Source organism: Lithobates pipiens, unplaced genomic scaffold (assembly GCF_037356315.1).
Source record: "Lithobates pipiens isolate NorthernLeopardFrog02 unplaced genomic scaffold, aLitPip1_a1.2 Scaffold_28, whole genome shotgun sequence".
NCBI lineage: Eukaryota > Metazoa > Chordata > Amphibia > Anura > Ranidae > Lithobates > Lithobates pipiens.
The window spans coordinates 228,511,552-228,531,424 of NW_027507789.1; the positions used below are offsets into that span (position 1 = coordinate 228,511,552).

General features: G+C 52.4%; 3 protein-coding genes across 4 annotated transcripts in view; 1 reads left to right on the forward strand and 2 right to left on the reverse strand.

The window, feature by feature from the left end:
- Window positions 1–394: 394 nt before the first annotated feature.
- On the reverse strand, window positions 395–1,669 carry LOC143936239 (uncharacterized). The gene is made up of 2 exons (XM_077460661.1): window positions 1,295–1,669; window positions 395–1,258 (listed from the first exon to the last, which is right to left on the reverse strand). The coding sequence occupies exons 1-2, from the start codon at window positions 1,667–1,669 to the stop codon at window positions 395–397; spliced, it is 1,239 nt and encodes a 412-aa protein (XP_077316787.1).
- A 178-nt stretch (window positions 1,670–1,847) lies between these two features.
- Window positions 1,848–3,594, reverse strand: LOC143936238 (E3 ubiquitin/ISG15 ligase TRIM25-like). The gene has a single exon (XM_077460660.1). The coding sequence runs from the start codon at window positions 3,426–3,428 to the stop codon at window positions 1,851–1,853; it is 1,578 nt and encodes a 525-aa protein (XP_077316786.1). The 5' UTR covers window positions 3,429–3,594; the 3' UTR covers window positions 1,848–1,850.
- A 13,348-nt stretch (window positions 3,595–16,942) lies between these two features.
- Window positions 16,943–19,873, forward strand: part of CEP112 (centrosomal protein 112) — a 441,731-nt gene continuing 438,800 nt past the window's right edge. For both annotated transcript variants that reach the window (XM_077460662.1, XM_077460663.1), the window contains exons 1-2: window positions 16,943–17,025; window positions 17,810–17,915. In XM_077460662.1, the coding sequence (XP_077316788.1) occupies window positions 17,816–17,915 (100 nt within the window). In that variant the 5' untranslated portion in view covers window positions 16,943–17,025; window positions 17,810–17,815. The remainder of the gene's footprint in view (window positions 17,026–17,809; window positions 17,916–19,873) is intronic.

Consider the following 19,873-nt stretch of genomic DNA (forward strand, 5'->3'; position numbering starts at 1 on the left):
AGGTTTCATCATTGTCAACCTTGAAACGCGTCGGGATTTTCTTGTCCTAGTTCAATTGTCAGGAGTCAGGACAGAGTCAAGTGGTGTTGTTGTATCGTTGCAATTCATTTCTGTTATTTTCACCTACCTCTTTGTGTATACGCATCCGATTTTTCTATTCAATCTATTACATTTTAACTTATTCTTATAAACGAAATCATTTTGATATAATTACATTGTTTCCAGGACTCTCTGCCTTTTAAAGTCCCACAGAGGGAAAAAAAACTCTCCATTTTGTACTTCAATTAGGGATGTGGGCAGAGTGTCTTGGGCACTACCACAATATTCTTGTTATCATTAAACAATTCCATACAAATTACTTATCCCCACAAAATAATACATAGTTCTGTATTCTCTAAAAGGAGTGGTCATGGGAGGTGGGTAGGAAGTGGAACCGAGGGATGGTGCTTGGAGGTGGGTAGGTGGTGGAACCAAGGTATTGTGCTTGGAGGTGGGAAGGGGGTGGATCAAGGGATGGTGCTTGGAGGTGGGTAGGGGGTGGAACCAAGGTATTGTGCTTGGAGGTGGGAAGGGGGTGGATCAAGGGAGGGTGCTTGGAGGTGGGAAGGGGGTGGAACCAAGGGATGGTGCTTGGAGGTGGGTAGGGGGTGGAACAAGGTATTGTGCTTGGAGGTGGGTAGGGGAGGGAACCAAGGTATTGTGCTTGGAGGTGGGAAGGGGGTGGATCAAGGGATGGTGCTTGGAGGTGGGTAGGGGGTGGAACCAAGGGATGGTGCTTGGAGGTGGGTAGGGGGTGGAACAAGGGATGGTGCTTGGAGGTGGGTAGGGGATGGAACCAAGGGATGGAGCTTGGAGATGGGTAGGGGGTGGAACCGAGGGATGGTGCTTGGAGGTGGGTAGGGGATAGAACAAGGGATGGTGCTTGGAGGTGGGTAGGGGGGTGGAACCAAGGGATGGTGCTTAGAGGTGGGTAGGGAGTGGAACAAGGGATGGTGCTTGGAGGTGGGTAGGGGATGGAACCAAGGTATTGTGCTTGGAGGTGGGTAGGGGGTGGAACCAAGGGATGGTGCTTAGAGGTGGGTAGGGGATGGAACAAGGGATGGTGCTTGGAGGTGGTTAGGGAGTGGAACAAGGGATGGTGCTTGGAGGTGGGTAGGGGATGGAACAAGGGATGGTGCTTGGAGGTGGGTAGGGAGTAGAACCAAGGGATGGTGCTTGGAGGTGGGTAGGGAGTAGAACCAAGGGATGGTGCTTGGAGGTGGGAAGAGGTGGAACCAAGGGATGGTGCTTGGAGGTGGGTAGGGGGTGGAACCAAGGGATGATGCTTGGAGGTGGGAAGAGGTGGAACTAAGGGATGGTGCATTGAGGTGGGTAGGGGGTGGAACCGAGGGATGGTGCTTGGAGGTGTGTAGGGGGTGGAACCAAGGGATGGTGCTTGGAGGTGTGTAGGGGGTGGAACCAAGGGATGGTGCTTGGAGGTGTGTAGGGGATGGAACCAAGGGATGGTGCTTGGAGGTGGGTAGTGGTGGAGACAAGAACTGAGAAAAAAAGCCCTGGTTACATGCACCAAACATGGCAAGGAGGGGCTTGGTGAAAGTGGCAGTGAAGGTGTGGTGGTGTCTTCTGGTGGCCACAGATCATCCAACCTCCATCTAATGTTCATGCCCATCTTTTTGTAGGATAGTTCCTGATCCTTATCCAGACAGAGGACAGGTCACCATTGTTAGATACGCTAAACACAGCATGGAGGGGCTTGGTGAAAGTGGCAGTGAAGGTGTGGAGGTGTCTTCTGGTGGCCACAGATCACCCAGCCTCCATCTAATGATCATGCCCAGCTTTCTGCAGGGTTTCTAGTTCCTGATCCTTATCCAGACAGCGGACAGGTCACCATTGTTAGATACGCTAAACACAGCATGGAGGGGCTCGGTGAAAGTGACGGTGAAGGTGTGGAGGTGTCGGATTGGAATGGAAAGCTCATAAAACGAGAGCCTCCCGGCCTCACAGTCCAGATATATGCCAAACCGGTTACAAGACACCTGTTGGTGTATATCGGTACAAATGTTGTTATGTGTCACTAAATAGTGATTAGAAGAATTGAGATGCCACTTACACAAACACCAGGACTTGTTATTACTTCCGAGTCCAGACTCCGGGTCCATACTGGGATAAGCGACCCCGAAGACGCATTCTCCCAGTTCACTGGTCTCCACTTCCCAGTAGTGCCGTCCCGAGGAAAAACTCTTGGTGCTAAACACCTGGCCGCTGTCCTGAAGCCTGTCTGATGACTCTTCCTGGTTGACCTCCTCGCATAAAAGGGAAACGGTTTTCAAGTCATCGGATATATACACATTGCGGGCAGCTTTGGCGACATCCAGGAGCACCTCTGCGGGGCCCTGCACATAGATTCCTCTCTTTATTCCAGTTATGAGATCAGATAAACCAGTGTGTATCATCTCGGAGATGAGACCCTCATCCAGGTCACCAGCATACAGGTCCTCCTCCCCCTCGTCTTGGCTCTCCTTTAAATCATAGAAGTCCTCTCCATCCACATCTTCTTCCTTCAGGACGGTCAGTGGGTCAGTGACATTACATAGCTCCTCTATGCGTTGTATCTTCCTGGACAGCTCGTCCTTCTTTACTTCCAGCTGCTGAATCAGATCACAGATTGAATGTAAAACCTCATCATGGCTGGTAATCTCAGACACCACCCTCCTCTCCAGATCTTCCAGTTGCCTCCTAATGTCACCGAACAGAGCCGTGACTTTCTCGGTTACACCGGCCATTTTTTCTTGGGCTTTAATCCTGCGTTCTTGCAGCCCCTGGGCCCTTTTTCCCATTTCCCTTTTCTTTAGAGACAGTTTGTGCAAATTTTCCCTTAGTTTGTCCTTCTTCTTCTCGGAGACCACATGGAGCATCTGCACCGGGTGCCCCTGGTGCTCCCCGTCCAGCCTGCAGGAGACGCAGACATAGGCAGAGTCCTCTGGGCAGAAATACTCCAGGATCCTTCTGTGGACAGAGCATTTCCTGTTCCCCAAAGAAGCGGAGGGGCCGGAGAGGATGTGCTCTGGGGACTTGGCGTGGAACCTCAGATGGCTGTCACACAGAGAAACTTCACAATGAAGACAGGACTTTACCGCAGGTACCGGGACATGGATGCAGTGACTGCAGAAGTTCCCGTTCATCGGATGCTCCGCCGGCCTGAAGAATTCCACCAGATTGCCCAGTCTGACGCTTTTCTTCAGCTCGGGGCGATGTCTGTAACTCTTGTTGCATTCTGGGCAGGTGGCCTCGCCCTCGTCCTTGCTGTCCCATGTTTTCGTGATACAGCCCTGGCAGAAGCTGTGTCCACATGGCAGAGTGACCGGATCTTTAAATATCTCCGTGCAGACAGAGCACGTCAGTTCAGCTCTCGGGTCGGCAGACGCCATCGCCGGACCTTCCCAGTATGAGCTCCGCTGTGCTCCTGTATGTAGACTGGTGTGAGGGATCCAGTATGAGTGTCTTGTTTCCAGGAAAGAAACTAAAGAAATGCAACCCGTCTTGTTTGATGACCTTTAAATGTGACAGTCACCCGAGAGCAACCCGCTCCTCGCATACCTGAGGGTAATCACCATGATTTTCAGGTCTTTTATTCACTTCCTGAAACAGAAATATTCTGTAAAGTACACAGAAATGTGAGGAGCAACTTCTCATCATCATTATTATCAGCACTGGGAGCAAAAAACAGCAGTAGTTTGTGTCTCTGCCCCTCCCACAATGTGGAGATTTCCTGCAGTAGTTTGTGTCTCTGCCCCTCCCACAATGTGGAGATTTCCTGCAGTAGTTTGTGTCTCTGCCCCTCCCACAATGTGGAGATTTCCTGCAGTAGTTTGTGTCTCTGCCCCTCCCACAATGGGGAGATTTCCTGCAGTAGTTTGTGTCTCTGCCCCTCCCACAATGGGGAGATTTCCTGCAGTAGTTTGTGTCTCTGCCCCTCCCACAATGGGGAGATTTCCTGCAGTAGTTTGTGTCTCTGCCCCTCCCACAATGTGGAGATTTCCTGCAGTAGTTTGTGTCTCTGCCCCTCCCACAATGGTGAGATTTCCTCCAGTAGTTTGTGTCTCTGCCCCTCCCACAATGTGGAGATTTCCTGCAGTAGTTTGTGTCTCTGCCCCTCCCACAATGGGGAGATTTTCCTGCAGTAGTTTGTGTCTCTGCCCCTCCCACAATGGGGAGATTTCCTGCAGTAGTTTGTGTCTCTGCCCCTCCCACAATGTGGAGATTTCCTGCAGTAGTTTGTGTCTCTGCCCCTCCCACAATGGGGAGATTTTCCTGCAGTAGTTTGTGTCTCTGCCCCTCCCACAATGTGGAGATTTCCTGCAGTAGTTTGTGTCTCTGCCCCTCCCACAATGGGGAGATTTCCTGCAGTAGTTTGTGTCTCTGCCCCTCCCACAATGGGGAGATTTCCTGCAGTAGTTTGTGTCTCTGCCCCTCCCACAATGGGGAGATTTCCTGCAGTAGTTTGTGTCTCTGCCCCTCCCACAATGTGGAGATTTCCTGCAGTAGTTTGTGTCTCTGCCCCTCCCACAATGGGGAGATTTTCCTGCAGTAGTTTGTGTCTCTGCCCCTCCCACAATGGGGAGATTTCCTGCAGTGGTTTGTGTCTCTGCCCCTCCCACAATGGGGAGATTTCCTGCAGTAGTTTGTGTCTCTGCCCCTCCCACAATGGGGAGATTTCCCTGCAGTAGTTTGTGTCTCTGCCCCTCCCACAATGAGGAGATTTTCCTGCAGTAGTTTGTGTCTCTGCCCCTCCCACAATGTGGAGATTTCCTGCAGTAGTTTGTGTCTCTGCCCCTCCCACAATGGGGAGATTTCCTGCAGTAGTTTGTGTCTCTGCCCCTCCCACAATGGGGAGATTTTCCTGCAGTAGTTTGTGTCTCTGCCCCTCCCACAATGGGGAGATTTCCTGCAGTAGTTTGTGTCTCTGCCCCTCCCACAATGTGGAGATTTCCTGCAGTAGTTTGTGTCTCTGCCCCTCCCACAATGTGGAGATTTCCTGCAGTAGTTTGTGTCTCTGCCCCTCCCGCAATGGGGAGATTTTCCTGCAGTAGTTTGTGTCTCTGCCCCTCCCACAATGGGGAGATTTCCTGCAGTAGTTTGTGTCTCTGCCCCTCCCACAATGGGGAGATTTCCTGAAGTAGTTTGTGTCTCTGCCCCTCCCACAATGGGGAGATTTCCTGCAGTAGTTTGTGTCTCTGCCCCTCCCACAATGGGGAGATTTCCTGCAGTAGTTTGTGTCTCTGCCCCTCCCACAATGGGGAGATTTCCCTGCAGTAGTTTGTGTCTCTGCCCCTCCCACAATAGGGAGATTTCCTGCAGTGGTTTGTGTCTCTGCCCCTCCCACAATGGGGAGATTTCCTGCAGTGGTTTGTGTCTCTGCCCCTCCCACAATGGGGAGATTTCCTGCAGTAGTTTGTGTCTCTGCCCCTCCCACAATGGGGAGATTTCCTGCAGTAGTTTGTGTCTCTGCCCCTCCCACAATGGGGAGATTTCCTGCAGTAGTTTGTGTCTCTGCCCCTCCCACAATGAGGAGATTTCCTGCAGTAGTTTGTGTCTTTGCCCCTCCCACAATGGGGAGATTTCCTCCAGTAGTTTGTGTCTCTGCCCCTCCCGCAATGGGGAGATTTCCCTGCAGTAGTTTGTGTCTCTGCCCCTCCCACAATGGGGAGATTTCCCTGCAGTAGTTTGTGTCTCAGCCCCTCCCACAATGAGGAGATTTCCCCCAGTAGTTTGTGTCTCTGCCCCTCCCACAATGGGGAGATTTCCTGCAGTAGTTTGTGTCTCTGCCCCTCCCACAATGGGGAGATTTCCTGCAGTAGTTTGTGTCTCTGCCCCTTCCACAATGTGGATATTTCCTCCAGTAGTTTGTGTCTCTGCCCCTCCCACAATGGAGAGATTTCCTGCAGTAGTTTGTGTCTCTGCCCCTCCCACAATGGGGAGATTTCCTGCAGTAGTTTGTGTCTCTGCCCCTTCCACAATGTGGATATTTCCTCCAGTAGTTTGTGTCTCTGCCCCTCCCACAATGAGGAGATTTCCTGCAGTAGTTTGTGTCTCTGCCCCTCCCACAATGGGGAGATTTCCTGCAGTAGTTTGTGTCTCTGCCCCTCCCACAATGGGGAGATTTCCTGCAGTAGTTTGTGTCTCTGCCCCTCCCACAATGGGGAGATTTCCTGCAGTAGTTTGTGTCTCTGCCCCTCCCACAATGGGGAGATTTCCTGCAGTAGTTTGTGTCTCTGCCCCTCCCACAATGGGGAGATTTCCTGCAGTAGTTTGTGTCTCTGCCCCTCCCACAATGGGGAGATTTCCTGCAGTAGTTTGTGTCTCTGCCCCTCCCACAATGGGGAGATTCCCTCCAGTACCTTGTGTCTCTGCCCCTCTCACAATAGGGAGATTTCCTGCAGTAGTTTGTGTCTCTGCCCCTCCCACAATGAGGAGATTTCCTGCAGTAGTTTGTGTCTCTGCCCCTCCCACAATGGGGAGATTTCCTGCAGTAGTTTGTGTCTCTGCCCCTCCCACAATGGGGCGATTTCCTGCAGTAGTTTGTGTCTCTGCCCCTCCCACAATGGGGAGATTTCCTGCAGTAGTTTGTGTCTCTGCCCCTCCCACAATGGGGAGATTTCCTGCAGTAGTTTGTGTCTCTGCCCCTCCCACAATGGGGACATTTCCTGCAGTAGTTTGTGTCTCTGCCCCTCCCACAATGGTGATATTTTCTGCAGTGGTTTGTGTCTCTGCCCCTCCCACAATGGGGATATTTCCTGCAGTACCTTGTGTCTCTGCCCCTCCCACAATGGTGATATTTCCTGCAGTAGTTTGTGTCTCTGCCCCTCCCACAATGGGGAGATTTCCTGCAGTACCTTGTGTCTCTGCCCCTCCCACAATGGGGAGATTTCCTGCAGTAGTTTGTGTCTCTGCCCCTCCCACAATGAGGAGATTTCCTGCAGTAGTTTGTGTCTCTGCCCCTCCCACAATGGGGAGATTTCCTGCAGTAGTTTGTGTCTCTGCCCCGCCCACAATGGGGAGATTTCCCTGCAGTAGTTTGTGCCTCTGCCCCTCCCACAATGGGGAGATTTCCCTGCAGTAGTTTGTGTCTCTGCCCCTCCCACAATGAGGAGATTTCCTGCAGTAGTTTGTGTCTTTGCCCCTCCCACAATGGGGAGATTTCCTCCAGTAGTTTGTGTCTCTGCCCCTCCCGCAATGGGGAGATTTCCCTGCAGTAGTTTGTGCCTCTGCCCCTCCCACAATGATGACATTTCCTGCAGTAGTTTGTGTCTCTGCCCCTCCCACAATGGGGAGATTTCCTGCAGTAGTTTGTGTCTCTGCCCCGCCCACAATGGGGAGATTTCCCTGCAGTAGTTTGTGCCTCTGCCCCTCCCACAATGGGGAGATTTCCCTGCAGTAGTTTGTGTCTCTGCCCCTCCCACAATGAGGAGATTTCCTGCAGTAGTTTGTGTCTTTGCCCCTCCCACAATGGGGAGATTTCCTCCAGTAGTTTGTGTCTCTGCCCCTCCCGCAATGGGGAGATTTCCCTGCAGTAGTTTGTGTCTCTGCCCCTCCCACAATGATGACATTTCCTGCAGTAGTTTGTGTCTCTGCCCCACCCACAATGAGGAGATTTCCTGCAGTAGTTTGTGTCTCTGCCCCTCCCACAATGGGGAGATTTCCTGCAGTAGTTTGTGTCTCTGCCCCTCCCACAATGGGGAGATTTCCTGCAGTAGTTTGTGTCTCTGCCCCTCCCACAATGGGGAGATTTCCTGCAGTAGTTTGTGTCTCTGCCCCTCCCACAATGTGGAGATTTCCTGCAGTAGTTTGTGTCTCTGCCCCTCCCACAATGGTGAGATTTCCTCCAGTAGTTTGTGTCTCTGCCCCTCCCACAATGTGGAGATTTCCTGCAGTAGTTTGTGTCTCTGCCCCTCCCACAATGGGGAGATTTTCCTGCAGTAGTTTGTGTCTCTGCCCCTCCCACAATGGGGAGATTTCCTGCAGTAGTTTGTGTCTCTGCCCCTCCCACAATGTGGAGATTTCCTGCAGTAGTTTGTGTCTCTGCCCCTCCCACAATGGGGAGATTTTCCTGCAGTAGTTTGTGTCTCTGCCCCTCCCACAATGTGGAGATTTCCTGCAGTAGTTTGTGTCTCTGCCCCTCCCACAATGGGGAGATTTCCTGCAGTAGTTTGTGTCTCTGCCCCTCCCACAATGGGGAGATTTCCTGCAGTAGTTTGTGTCTCTGCCCCTCCCACAATGGGGAGATTTCCTGCAGTAGTTTGTGTCTCTGCCCCTCCCACAATGTGGAGATTTCCTGCAGTAGTTTGTGTCTCTGCCCCTCCCACCATGTGGAGATTTCCTGCAGTAGTTTGTGTCTCTGCCCCTCCCACAATGGGGAGATTTCCTGCAGTAGTTTGTGTCTCTGCCCCTCCCACAATGTGGAGATTTCCTGCAGTAGTTTGTGTCTCTGCCCCTCCCACAATGGGGAGATTTTCCTGCAGTAGTTTGTGTCTCTGCCCCTCCCACAATGGGGAGATTTCCTGCAGTGGTTTGTGTCTCTGCCCCTCCCACAATGGGGAGATTTCCTGCAGTAGTTTGTGTCTCTGCCCCTCCCACAATGGGGAGATTTCCCTGCAGTAGTTTGTGTCTCTGCCCCTCCCACAATGAGGAGATTTTCCTGCAGTAGTTTGTGTCTCTGCCCCTCCCACAATGTGGAGATTTCCTGCAGTAGTTTGTGTCTCTGCCCCTCCCACAATGGGGAGATTTCCTGCAGTAGTTTGTGTCTCTGCCCCTCCCACAATGGGGAGATTTTCCTGCAGTAGTTTGTGTCTCTGCCCCTCCCACAATGGGGAGATTTCCTGCAGTAGTTTGTGTCTCTGCCCCTCCCACAATGTGGAGATTTCCTGCAGTAGTTTGTGTCTCTGCCCCTCCCACAATGTGGAGATTTCCTGCAGTAGTTTGTGTCTCTGCCCCTCCCGCAATGGGGAGATTTTCCTGCAGTAGTTTGTGTCTCTGCCCCTCCCACAATGGGGAGATTTCCTGCAGTAGTTTGTGTCTCTGCCCCTCCCACAATGGGGAGATTTCCTGAAGTAGTTTGTGTCTCTGCCCCTCCCACAATGGGGAGATTTCCTGCAGTAGTTTGTGTCTCTGCCCCTCCCACAATGGGGAGATTTCCTGCAGTAGTTTGTGTCTCTGCCCCTCCCACAATGGGGAGATTTCCCTGCAGTAGTTTGTGTCTCTGCCCCTCCCACAATAGGGAGATTTCCTGCAGTGGTTTGTGTCTCTGCCCCTCCCACAATGGGGAGATTTCCTGCAGTGGTTTGTGTCTCTGCCCCTCCCACAATGGGGAGATTTCCTGCAGTAGTTTGTGTCTCTGCCCTTCCCACAATGGGGAGATTTCCTGCAGTAGTTTGTGTCTCTGCCCCTCCCACAATGAGGAGATTTCCTGCAGTAGTTTGTGTCTTTGCCCCTCCCACAATGGGGAGATTTCCTCCAGTAGTTTGTGTCTCTGCCCCTCCCGCAATGGGGAGATTTCCCTGCAGTAGTTTGTGTCTCTGCCCCTCCCACAATGGGGAGATTTCCCTGCAGTAGTTTGTGTCTCAGCCCCTCCCACAATGAGGAGATTTCCCCCAGTAGTTTGTGTCTCTGCCCCTCCCACAATGGGGAGATTTCCTGCAGTAGTTTGTGTCTCTGCCCCTCCCACAATGGGGAGATTTCCTGCAGTAGTTTGTGTCTCTGCCCCTTCCACAATGTGGATATTTCCTCCAGTAGTTTGTGTCTCTGCCCCTCCCACAATGGAGAGATTTCCTGCAGTAGTTTGTGTCTCTGCCCCTCCCACAATGGGGAGATTTCCTGCAGTAGTTTGTGTCTCTGCCCCTTCCACAATGTGGATATTTCCTCCAGTAGTTTGTGTCTCTGCCCCTCCCACAATGAGGAGATTTCCTGCAGTAGTTTGTGTCTCTGCCCCTCCCACAATGGGGAGATTTCCTGCAGTAGTTTGTGTCTCTGCCCCTCCCACAATGGGGAGATTTCCTGCAGTAGTTTGTGTCTCTGCCCCTCCCACAATGGGGAGATTTCCTGCAGTAGTTTGTGTCTCTGCCCCTCCCACAATGGGGAGATTTCCTGCAGTAGTTTGTGTCTCTGCCCCTCCCACAATGGGGAGATTTCCTGCAGTAGTTTGTGTCTCTGCCCCTCCCACAATGGGGAGATTCCCTCCAGTACCTTGTGTCTCTGCCCCTCTCACAATAGGGAGATTTCCTGCAGTAGTTTGTGTCTCTGCCCCTCCCACAATGAGGAGATTTCCTGCAGTAGTTTGTGTCTCTGCCCCTCCCACAATGGGGAGATTTCCTGCAGTAGTTTGTGTCTCTGCCCCTCCCACAATGGGGCGATTTCCTGCAGTAGTTTGTGTCTCTGCCCCTCCCACAATGGGGAGATTTCCTGCAGTAGTTTGTGTCTCTGCCCCTCCCACAATGGGGAGATTTCCTGCAGTAGTTTGTGTCTCTGCCCCTCCCACAATGGGGACATTTCCTGCAGTAGTTTGTGTCTCTGCCCCTCCCACAATGGTGATATTTTCTGCAGTGGTTTGTGTCTCTGCCCCTCCCACAATGGGGATATTTCCTGCAGTACCTTGTGTCTCTGCCCCTCCCACAATGGTGATATTTCCTGCAGTAGTTTGTGTCTCTGCCCCTCCCACAATGGGGAGATTTCCTGCAGTACCTTGTGTCTCTGCCCCTCCCACAATGGTGATATTTTCTGCAGTAGTTTGTGTCTCTGCCCCTCCCACAATGAGGAGATTTCCTGCAGTAGTTTGTGTCTCTGCCCCTCCCACAATGGTGACATTTCCTGCAGTAGTTTGTGTCTCTGCCCCTCCCACAATGGGGAGATTTTCTGCAGTAGTTTGTGTCTCTGCCCCTCCCACAATGAGGAGATTTCCTGCAGTAGTTTGTGTCTCTGCCCCTCCCACAATGGGGAGATTTTCTGCAGTAGTTTGTGTCTCTGCCCCTCCCCCAATGATGAGATTTCCTGCAGTAGTTTGTGTCTCTGCCCCTCCCACAATGGGGAGATTTCCTGCAGTAGTTTGTGTCTCTGCCCCTCCCACAATGGGGAGATTCACTGCAGTAGTTTGTGTCTCTGCCCCTCCCACAATGGTGACATTTCCTGCAGTAGTTTGTGTCTCTGCCCCTCCCACAATGGGGAGATTTCCTGCAGTAGTTTGTGTCTCTGCCCCGCCCACAATGGGGAGATTTCCCTGCAGTAGTTTGTGTCTCTGCCCCTCCCACAATGGGGAGATTTTCCTGCAGTAGTTTGTGTCTCTGCCCCGCCCACAATGGGGAGATTTCCTGCAGTAGTTTGTGTCTCTGCCCCTCCCACAATGGGGAGATTTCCTGCAGTAGTTTGTGTCTCTGCCCCTCCCACAATGGTGACATTTCCTGCAGTAGTTTGTGTCTCTGCCCCGCCCACAATGGGGAGATTTCCCTGCAGTAGTTTGTGCCTCTGCCCCTCCCACAATGGGGAGATTTCCCTGCAGTAGTTTGTGTCTCTGCCCCTCCCACAATGAGGAGATTTCCTGCAGTAGTTTGTGTCTTTGCCCCTCCCACAATGGGGAGATTTCCTCCAGTAGTTTGTGTCTCTGCCCCTCCCGCAATGGGGAGATTTCCCTGCAGTAGTTTGTGTCTCTGCCCCTCCCACAATGATGACATTTCCTGCAGTAGTTTGTGTCTCTGCCCCACCCACAATGAGGAGATTTCCTGCAGTAGTTTGTGTCTCTGCCCCTCCCACAATGGGGAGATTTCCTGCAGTAGTTTGTGTCTCTGCCCCTCCCACAATGGGGAGATTTCCTGCAGTAGTTTGTGTCTCTGCCCCTCCCACAATGGGGAGATTTCCTGCAGTAGTTTGTGTCTCTGCCCCTCCCACAATGTGGAGATTTCCTGCAGTAGTTTGTGTCTCTGCCCCTCCCACAATGGTGAGATTTCCTCCAGTAGTTTGTGTCTCTGCCCCTCCCACAATGTGGAGATTTCCTGCAGTAGTTTGTGTCTCTGCCCCTCCCACAATGGGGAGATTTTCCTGCAGTAGTTTGTGTCTCTGCCCCTCCCACAATGGGGAGATTTCCTGCAGTAGTTTGTGTCTCTGCCCCTCCCACAATGTGGAGATTTCCTGCAGTAGTTTGTGTCTCTGCCCCTCCCACAATGGGGAGATTTTCCTGCAGTAGTTTGTGTCTCTGCCCCTCCCACAATGTGGAGATTTCCTGCAGTAGTTTGTGTCTCTGCCCCTCCCACAATGGGGAGATTTCCTGCAGTAGTTTGTGTCTCTGCCCCTCCCACAATGGGGAGATTTCCTGCAGTAGTTTGTGTCTCTGCCCCTCCCACAATGGGGAGATTTCCTGCAGTAGTTTGTGTCTCTGCCCCTCCCACAATGTGGAGATTTCCTGCAGTAGTTTGTGTCTCTGCCCCTCCCACCATGTGGAGATTTCCTGCAGTAGTTTGTGTCTCTGCCCCTCCCACAATGGGGAGATTTCCTGCAGTAGTTTGTGTCTCTGCCCCTCCCACAATGTGGAGATTTCCTGCAGTAGTTTGTGTCTCTGCCCCTCCCACAATGGGGAGATTTTCCTGCAGTAGTTTGTGTCTCTGCCCCTCCCACAATGGGGAGATTTCCTGCAGTGGTTTGTGTCTCTGCCCCTCCCACAATGGGGAGATTTCCTGCAGTAGTTTGTGTCTCTGCCCCTCCCACAATGGGGAGATTTCCCTGCAGTAGTTTGTGTCTCTGCCCCTCCCACAATGAGGAGATTTTCCTGCAGTAGTTTGTGTCTCTGCCCCTCCCACAATGTGGAGATTTCCTGCAGTAGTTTGTGTCTCTGCCCCTCCCACAATGGGGAGATTTCCTGCAGTAGTTTGTGTCTCTGCCCCTCCCACAATGGGGAGATTTTCCTGCAGTAGTTTGTGTCTCTGCCCCTCCCACAATGGGGAGATTTCCTGCAGTAGTTTGTGTCTCTGCCCCTCCCACAATGTGGAGATTTCCTGCAGTAGTTTGTGTCTCTGCCCCTCCCACAATGTGGAGATTTCCTGCAGTAGTTTGTGTCTCTGCCCCTCCCGCAATGGGGAGATTTTCCTGCAGTAGTTTGTGTCTCTGCCCCTCCCACAATGGGGAGATTTCCTGCAGTAGTTTGTGTCTCTGCCCCTCCCACAATGGGGAGATTTCCTGAAGTAGTTTGTGTCTCTGCCCCTCCCACAATGGGGAGATTTCCTGCAGTAGTTTGTGTCTCTGCCCCTCCCACAATGGGGAGATTTCCTGCAGTAGTTTGTGTCTCTGCCCCTCCCACAATGGGGAGATTTCCCTGCAGTAGTTTGTGTCTCTGCCCCTCCCACAATAGGGAGATTTCCTGCAGTGGTTTGTGTCTCTGCCCCTCCCACAATGGGGAGATTTCCTGCAGTGGTTTGTGTCTCTGCCCCTCCCACAATGGGGAGATTTCCTGCAGTAGTTTGTGTCTCTGCCCTTCCCACAATGGGGAGATTTCCTGCAGTAGTTTGTGTCTCTGCCCCTCCCACAATGAGGAGATTTCCTGCAGTAGTTTGTGTCTTTGCCCCTCCCACAATGGGGAGATTTCCTCCAGTAGTTTGTGTCTCTGCCCCTCCCGCAATGGGGAGATTTCCCTGCAGTAGTTTGTGTCTCTGCCCCTCCCACAATGGGGAGATTTCCCTGCAGTAGTTTGTGTCTCAGCCCCTCCCACAATGAGGAGATTTCCCCCAGTAGTTTGTGTCTCTGCCCCTCCCACAATGGGGAGATTTCCTGCAGTAGTTTGTGTCTCTGCCCCTCCCACAATGGGGAGATTTCCTGCAGTAGTTTGTGTCTCTGCCCCTTCCACAATGTGGATATTTCCTCCAGTAGTTTGTGTCTCTGCCCCTCCCACAATGGAGAGATTTCCTGCAGTAGTTTGTGTCTCTGCCCCTCCCACAATGGGGAGATTTCCTGCAGTAGTTTGTGTCTCTGCCCCTTCCACAATGTGGATATTTCCTCCAGTAGTTTGTGTCTCTGCCCCTCCCACAATGAGGAGATTTCCTGCAGTAGTTTGTGTCTCTGCCCCTCCCACAATGGGGAGATTTCCTGCAGTAGTTTGTGTCTCTGCCCCTCCCACAATGGGGAGATTTCCTGCAGTAGTTTGTGTCTCTGCCCCTCCCACAATGGGGAGATTTCCTGCAGTAGTTTGTGTCTCTGCCCCTCCCACAATGGGGAGATTTCCTGCAGTAGTTTGTGTCTCTGCCCCTCCCACAATGGGGAGATTTCCTGCAGTAGTTTGTGTCTCTGCCCCTCCCACAATGGGGAGATTTCCTGCAGTAGTTTGTGTCTCTGCCCCTCCCACAATGGGGAGATTCCCTCCAGTACCTTGTGTCTCTGCCCCTCTCACAATAGGGAGATTTCCTGCAGTAGTTTGTGTCTCTGCCCCTCCCACAATGAGGAGATTTCCTGCAGTAGTTTGTGTCTCTGCCCCTCCCACAATGGGGAGATTTCCTGCAGTAGTTTGTGTCTCTGCCCCTCCCACAATGGGGCGATTTCCTGCAGTAGTTTGTGTCTCTGCCCCTCCCACAATGGGGAGATTTCCTGCAGTAGTTTGTGTCTCTGCCCCTCCCACAATGGGGAGATTTCCTGCAGTAGTTTGTGTCTCTGCCCCTCCCACAATGGGGACATTTCCTGCAGTAGTTTGTGTCTCTGCCCCTCCCACAATGGTGATATTTTCTGCAGTGGTTTGTGTCTCTGCCCCTCCCACAATGGGGATATTTCCTGCAGTACCTTGTGTCTCTGCCCCTCCCACAATGGTGATATTTCCTGCAGTAGTTTGTGTCTCTGCCCCTCCCACAATGGGGAGATTTCCTGCAGTACCTTGTGTCTCTGCCCCTCCCACAATGGGGAGATTTCCTGCAGTAGTTTGTGTCTCTGCCCCTCCCACAATGAGGAGATTTCCTGCAGTAGTTTGTGTCTCTGCCCCTCCCACAATGGGGAGATTTCCTGCAGTAGTTTGTGTCTCTGCCCCGCCCACAATGGGGAGATTTCCCTGCAGTAGTTTGTGCCTCTGCCCCTCCCACAATGGGGAGATTTCCCTGCAGTAGTTTGTGTCTCTGCCCCTCCCACAATGAGGAGATTTCCTGCAGTAGTTTGTGTCTTTGCCCCTCCCACAATGGGGAGATTTCCTCCAGTAGTTTGTGTCTCTGCCCCTCCCGCAATGGGGAGATTTCCCTGCAGTAGTTTGTGTCTCTGCCCCTCCCACAATGGGGAGATTTCCCTGCAGTAGTTTGTGCCTCTGCCCCTCCCACAATGATGACATTTCCTGCAGTAGTTTGTGTCTCTGCCCCGCCCACAATGGGGAGATTTCCCTGCAGTAGTTTGTGCCTCTGCCCCTCCCACAATGGGGAGATTTCCCTGCAGTAGTTTGTGTCTCTGCCCCTCCCACAATGAGGAGATTTCCTGCAGTAGTTTGTGTCTTTGCCCCTCCCACAATGGGGAGATTTCCTCCAGTAGTTTGTGTCTCTGCCCCTCCCGCAATGGGGAGATTTCCCTGCAGTAGTTTGTGTCTCTGCCCCTCCCACAATGGGGAGATTTCCCTGCAGTAGTTTGTGCCTCTGCCCCTCCCACAATGATGACATTTCCTGCAGTAGTTTGTGTCTCTGCCCCACCCACAATGAGGAGATTTCCTGCAGTAGTTTGTGTCTCTGCCCCTCCCACAATGGGGAGATTTCCTGCAGTAGTTTGTGTCTCTGCCCCTCCCACAATGGGGAGATTTCCTGCAGTAGTTTGTGTCTCTGCCCCGCCCACAATGGGGAGATTTCCCTGCAGTAGTTTGTGTCTCTGCCCCTCCCACAATGAGGAGATTTCCTGCAGTAGTTTGTGTCTCTGCCCCTCCCACAATGGTGACATTTCCTGCAGTAGTTTGTGTCTCTGCCCCTCCCACAATGGGGAGATTTTCTGCAGTAGTTTGTGTCTCTGCCCCTCCCACAATGAGGAGATTTCCTGCAGTAGTTTGTGTCTCTGCCCCTCCCACAATGGGGAGATTTTCTGCAGTAGTTTGTGTCTCTGCCCCTCCCCCAATGATGAGATTTCCTGCAGTAGTTTGTGTCTCTGCCCCTCCCACAATGGGGAGATTTCCTGCAGTAGTTTGTGTCTCTGCCCCTCCCACAATGGGGAGATTCACTGCAGTAGTTTGTGTCTCTGCCCCTCCCACAATGGTGACATTTCCTGCAGTAGTTTGTGTCTCTGCCCCTCCCACAATGGGGAGATTTCCTGTAGTAGTTTGTGTCTCTGCCCCGCCCACAATGGGGAGATTTCCCTGCAGTAGTTTGTGTCTCTGCCCCTCCCACAATGGGGAGATTTTCCTGCAGTAGTTTGTGTCTCTGCCCCGCCCACAATGGGGAGATTTCCTGCAGTAGTTTGTGTCTCTGCCCCTCCCACAATGGGGAGATTTCCTGCAGTAGTTTGTGTCTCTGCCCCTCCCACAATGGTGACATTTCCTGCAGTAGTTTGTGTCTCTGCCTTCCTAGTCTAATCATGGTATCATGCAGTACCCCAAAGAGGGCAAAAGAGGGCAGCAGAGTTCCTCTCCACCCATAATTTCTGTTCCGAATTCATATAACGTTTTGGTGCAGTACCACAAAAGGCCACAGAGGGCATCTGAGTACCTCCCATCTCTTGTCTTGGTTCCCCATTCTAATCATCGCATTATGGCCACAATAGGGCAGCAGAGCACCGCTCACACCTCTTCTTTTAGTTCCATATCCCGTACATTGCACGGTGCAGTACCACAATGTCGCCATAGAGGACAGCAGAGTGCCGCCGATCTCCGTTCTCTGCAATAATATTTTCTTCCATGATGCAGTACCCGGAAGCAGCCAGAGAGGGCAGTAGAAGAACGCCGCATGTATTCCGACCGGCAGAGAAGCGTGTTTGGTTGCCATGGGGACCGGGCGGCGGTTGCCGGATATACGTCACTGAGCTGTTCAAACCTGAGAGAACCACAGAGAGCCGGTGAGTGAGAGAAGAGACCTTGTATGATCTGTGCCCAGGAGAGGAGAGGAGAGTGCAGGGGTGGGGAGTGCAAGAGAGGAGAGTGCAGGGGAGGGGAGTGCAAGAGAGGAGAGAAAAGTACAGGAGAGGAGAGTGCAGTTTTGAGTGGAGACAGTGCTGGAGAGGAGAGTGCATGAGAGGAGAGTCCTGAAGAAGAGAGTGCTGGAGAGTGTAGGAGAGAATAATGCAGGAGAGGAGAGTGCAAGAGAGGAGAGAAAGGTACAGGAGAGGAGCGTGTTGTAGAGGCGAGTGGAGTTCTGAGGAGGGGAGTGTTGGAGAGAAGAGGATAGTGCTGGAGAGTGGAGTGCTGAGGAGGAGAGTGCTGGGGAGGAGAGTGGTGGGGAAGAGAGTGGTGGTGAGGAGGAGAGTGGTGGGGAGGAGAGTGCTGAGGAGGGGAGTGCTGAGGAGGGGAGTGCTGGAGAGTGGAGTGCTGAGGAGGAGAGTGCTGGGGAAGAGAGTGGTGGTGAGGAGGAGAGTGGTGGGGAGGAGAGTGCTGAGGAGGGGAGTGCTGAGGAGGGGAGTGCTGGAGAGGGGAGGAGAGGAGAGTGCTGAGGAGGAGAGTGCTGGAGAGGAGACTTCTGAGGAGAGGAGAGTGCTGGAGAGGGGAGGAGAGGAGAGCTCTAGAGAAGATGGGGGTGATGAAGTCATTATCCAGGAGACAGTGCGGGGGAGGGCCCACGTCTCAGTGTATATATATATTTTTCTTTCCTCTGGTCACATGACTGAGTTCTGTCCCGCCCTCCAGGGGGAGATGACCAATCAGGAGGATGCCTGGGAGAGCCTGGACTCGGAGTTTGACCATTATCTGGTGGATATGAAGCCGTACGTGTTGAAGCGCCCCCAGAGGATGGGTAAGGGATTTCTGTCACCTCCTCTGTATTTTCTGTCCTCCAATCATTAAAGATCTTTGTTCCGGCACTTCCTGTTGTCGGGTGACACCGCTGTGTCCCCGTCTCCTGCGTTGTCACCCGGGCCTCCAATACAGACCACACATGTCAGCAGACATTACACCGGTGTCACCATCAGGGAACCCGCCCAGAGGAATGGCCACCCAGTCACCTCTGGTGTAGACAGGAAGTGGCTGCAAAGAAGCTGCAGGAGATCTGCAGTCCTGAGAACTCTTCTGTGGTCCCTGCAGAGTCACTTGTGTGACATCAGCCTAGAAAATTGCCATCCGGGCAGATGAAAACTGGTCTCTTTTTTGCAACGCTGAGGTCATTATGATGTCATCGATTCTTTTCTTACATACAAGCAGTGCAGGACCCAGAATGTGACCTGGTGTGTCGGCCTCTTGTCTGTACAGCAGAGCTCTGACTTGGGGGGGAGAATCAGCACAAAGAACCAATCACTACTGATAGGAGGAGAGATCAGAGTGACTGGGTGATGGGCTCATCGCTGTGCTGCTTCATTTGCTGTGCAGGCCTGTATGTGGAAGTGAAAGTGCAACAGAAAAACACAGGACATCTGTTGGGTGTAACATGACAACATGTGGGGAATGTCAAGGGGTATGAATACTTTTTCCAAGGACTGTAACATCATCCGCCTCCATGGCAGGAGTGCTTCTGCAGCTTTAAAGTGTGACATGTATGGTGTCTATTTACTCGGCGTAACGTCATCTTTTATATTTTACCAATCGGTTGGCGATTATACGGTGCTTTTGTGCGTTTTTTTAAAATTACGTTTGAAAAACCACGGCGCAAATACCGTGTGACATAAAAAATTGTAAAACCCACCAATTTATCCTCCAGAGCAGAGGGGTCTCCAAACTACGGCCCCTCCAGCTGTTGTGGAACTACAAGTCCCATGAGGCATTGCAAGTACTGAAGGCTACAAGCGTGACTCTCACAGGCAGAGGCATGATGGGACTTGTAGTTCCACAACAGCTGGAGGGGGCCGCCAGTTTGACACCCCAGCTCTAGATGAGGGGTCTCCAAACTACGGCCCTCCAGCTGTTCAGGAACTACAATTCCCATCATGCCCAGTCATGTCTGTGAAGGTCAGAGTTATGGGACTTGTAGTCCTGTGGCAGATGGAGGGCCGTAGTTCGGACATCTCTGCTCTAGGACAATGATGGAGGAACCTCGGCTCCTCAGAGGTTTTGGAACTACATTTCCCATGATCCTCCTGCACTTTGCAGTGTAGCTGAGCATCATGGGAAATGTAGTTCCAAGACATCCGGGGTGCCGAGGTTCACCATCACTGCACTGGGGCCTCTGCTTTAACCACTTGCCGCCCGCCCTATAGCAAATAGACGGCGGCAAAGTGGTTTCATAATCCTGACCGGACGTCATATGACGTGATCAGGATTATGAGCCGCTGCGCGCCCCCGGGGGCGCGCATCGCGGCGATCGTTGTTGCGGGGTGTCAATCTGACACCCGGCAACTACGATCTCGGTAAAGAGTCTCCGACGGAGACTCTTTACCACGTGATCAGCCGTGTCCAATCACGGCTGATCACAGTGTAAATAGGAAAAGCCGGTGATCGGCTTTCCCTCACTCGCGTCTGTCAGATGTGAGTAGAGGAGAGCCGATCGGCTGCTCCTCTGACAGGGGGGGTCTGTGCTGATCGATTATCAGCACAGCCCCCCCCAAGGATGCCAACACTGGACCACCAGGGACGCCACCAGACCACCAGGGATGCCAAGGACAAGGTATGCCACCCTAGACCACCAGGGATTCCAATCAGTGGCACAATGGATGCCAATCAGTGCCCATAATGGATGCCAATCAGTGTCCACAATGGGCATCACTGATTGGCATGCATTATTGATTGGCACTGATTGGCATCCATTAGTACAATATATTATAA

Excerpts from the sequence above, each read along its gene's own strand:
- LOC143936238 (XM_077460660.1), bottom strand. The coding sequence starts at position 3,428 with ATGGCGTCTGCCGACCCGAGAGCTGAACTGACGTGCTCTGTCTGCACG.
- LOC143936239 (XM_077460661.1), bottom strand. The coding sequence starts at position 1,669 with ATGGGCATGAACATTAGATGGAGGTTGGATGATCTGTGGCCACCAGAA. Across the intron at positions 1,259-1,294 it reads TGGTTCCACCCCCTACCCAC|CTCCAAGCACCATCCCTTGG; the intron begins CTCCAAGCACCA and ends ACCTCTTCCCAC.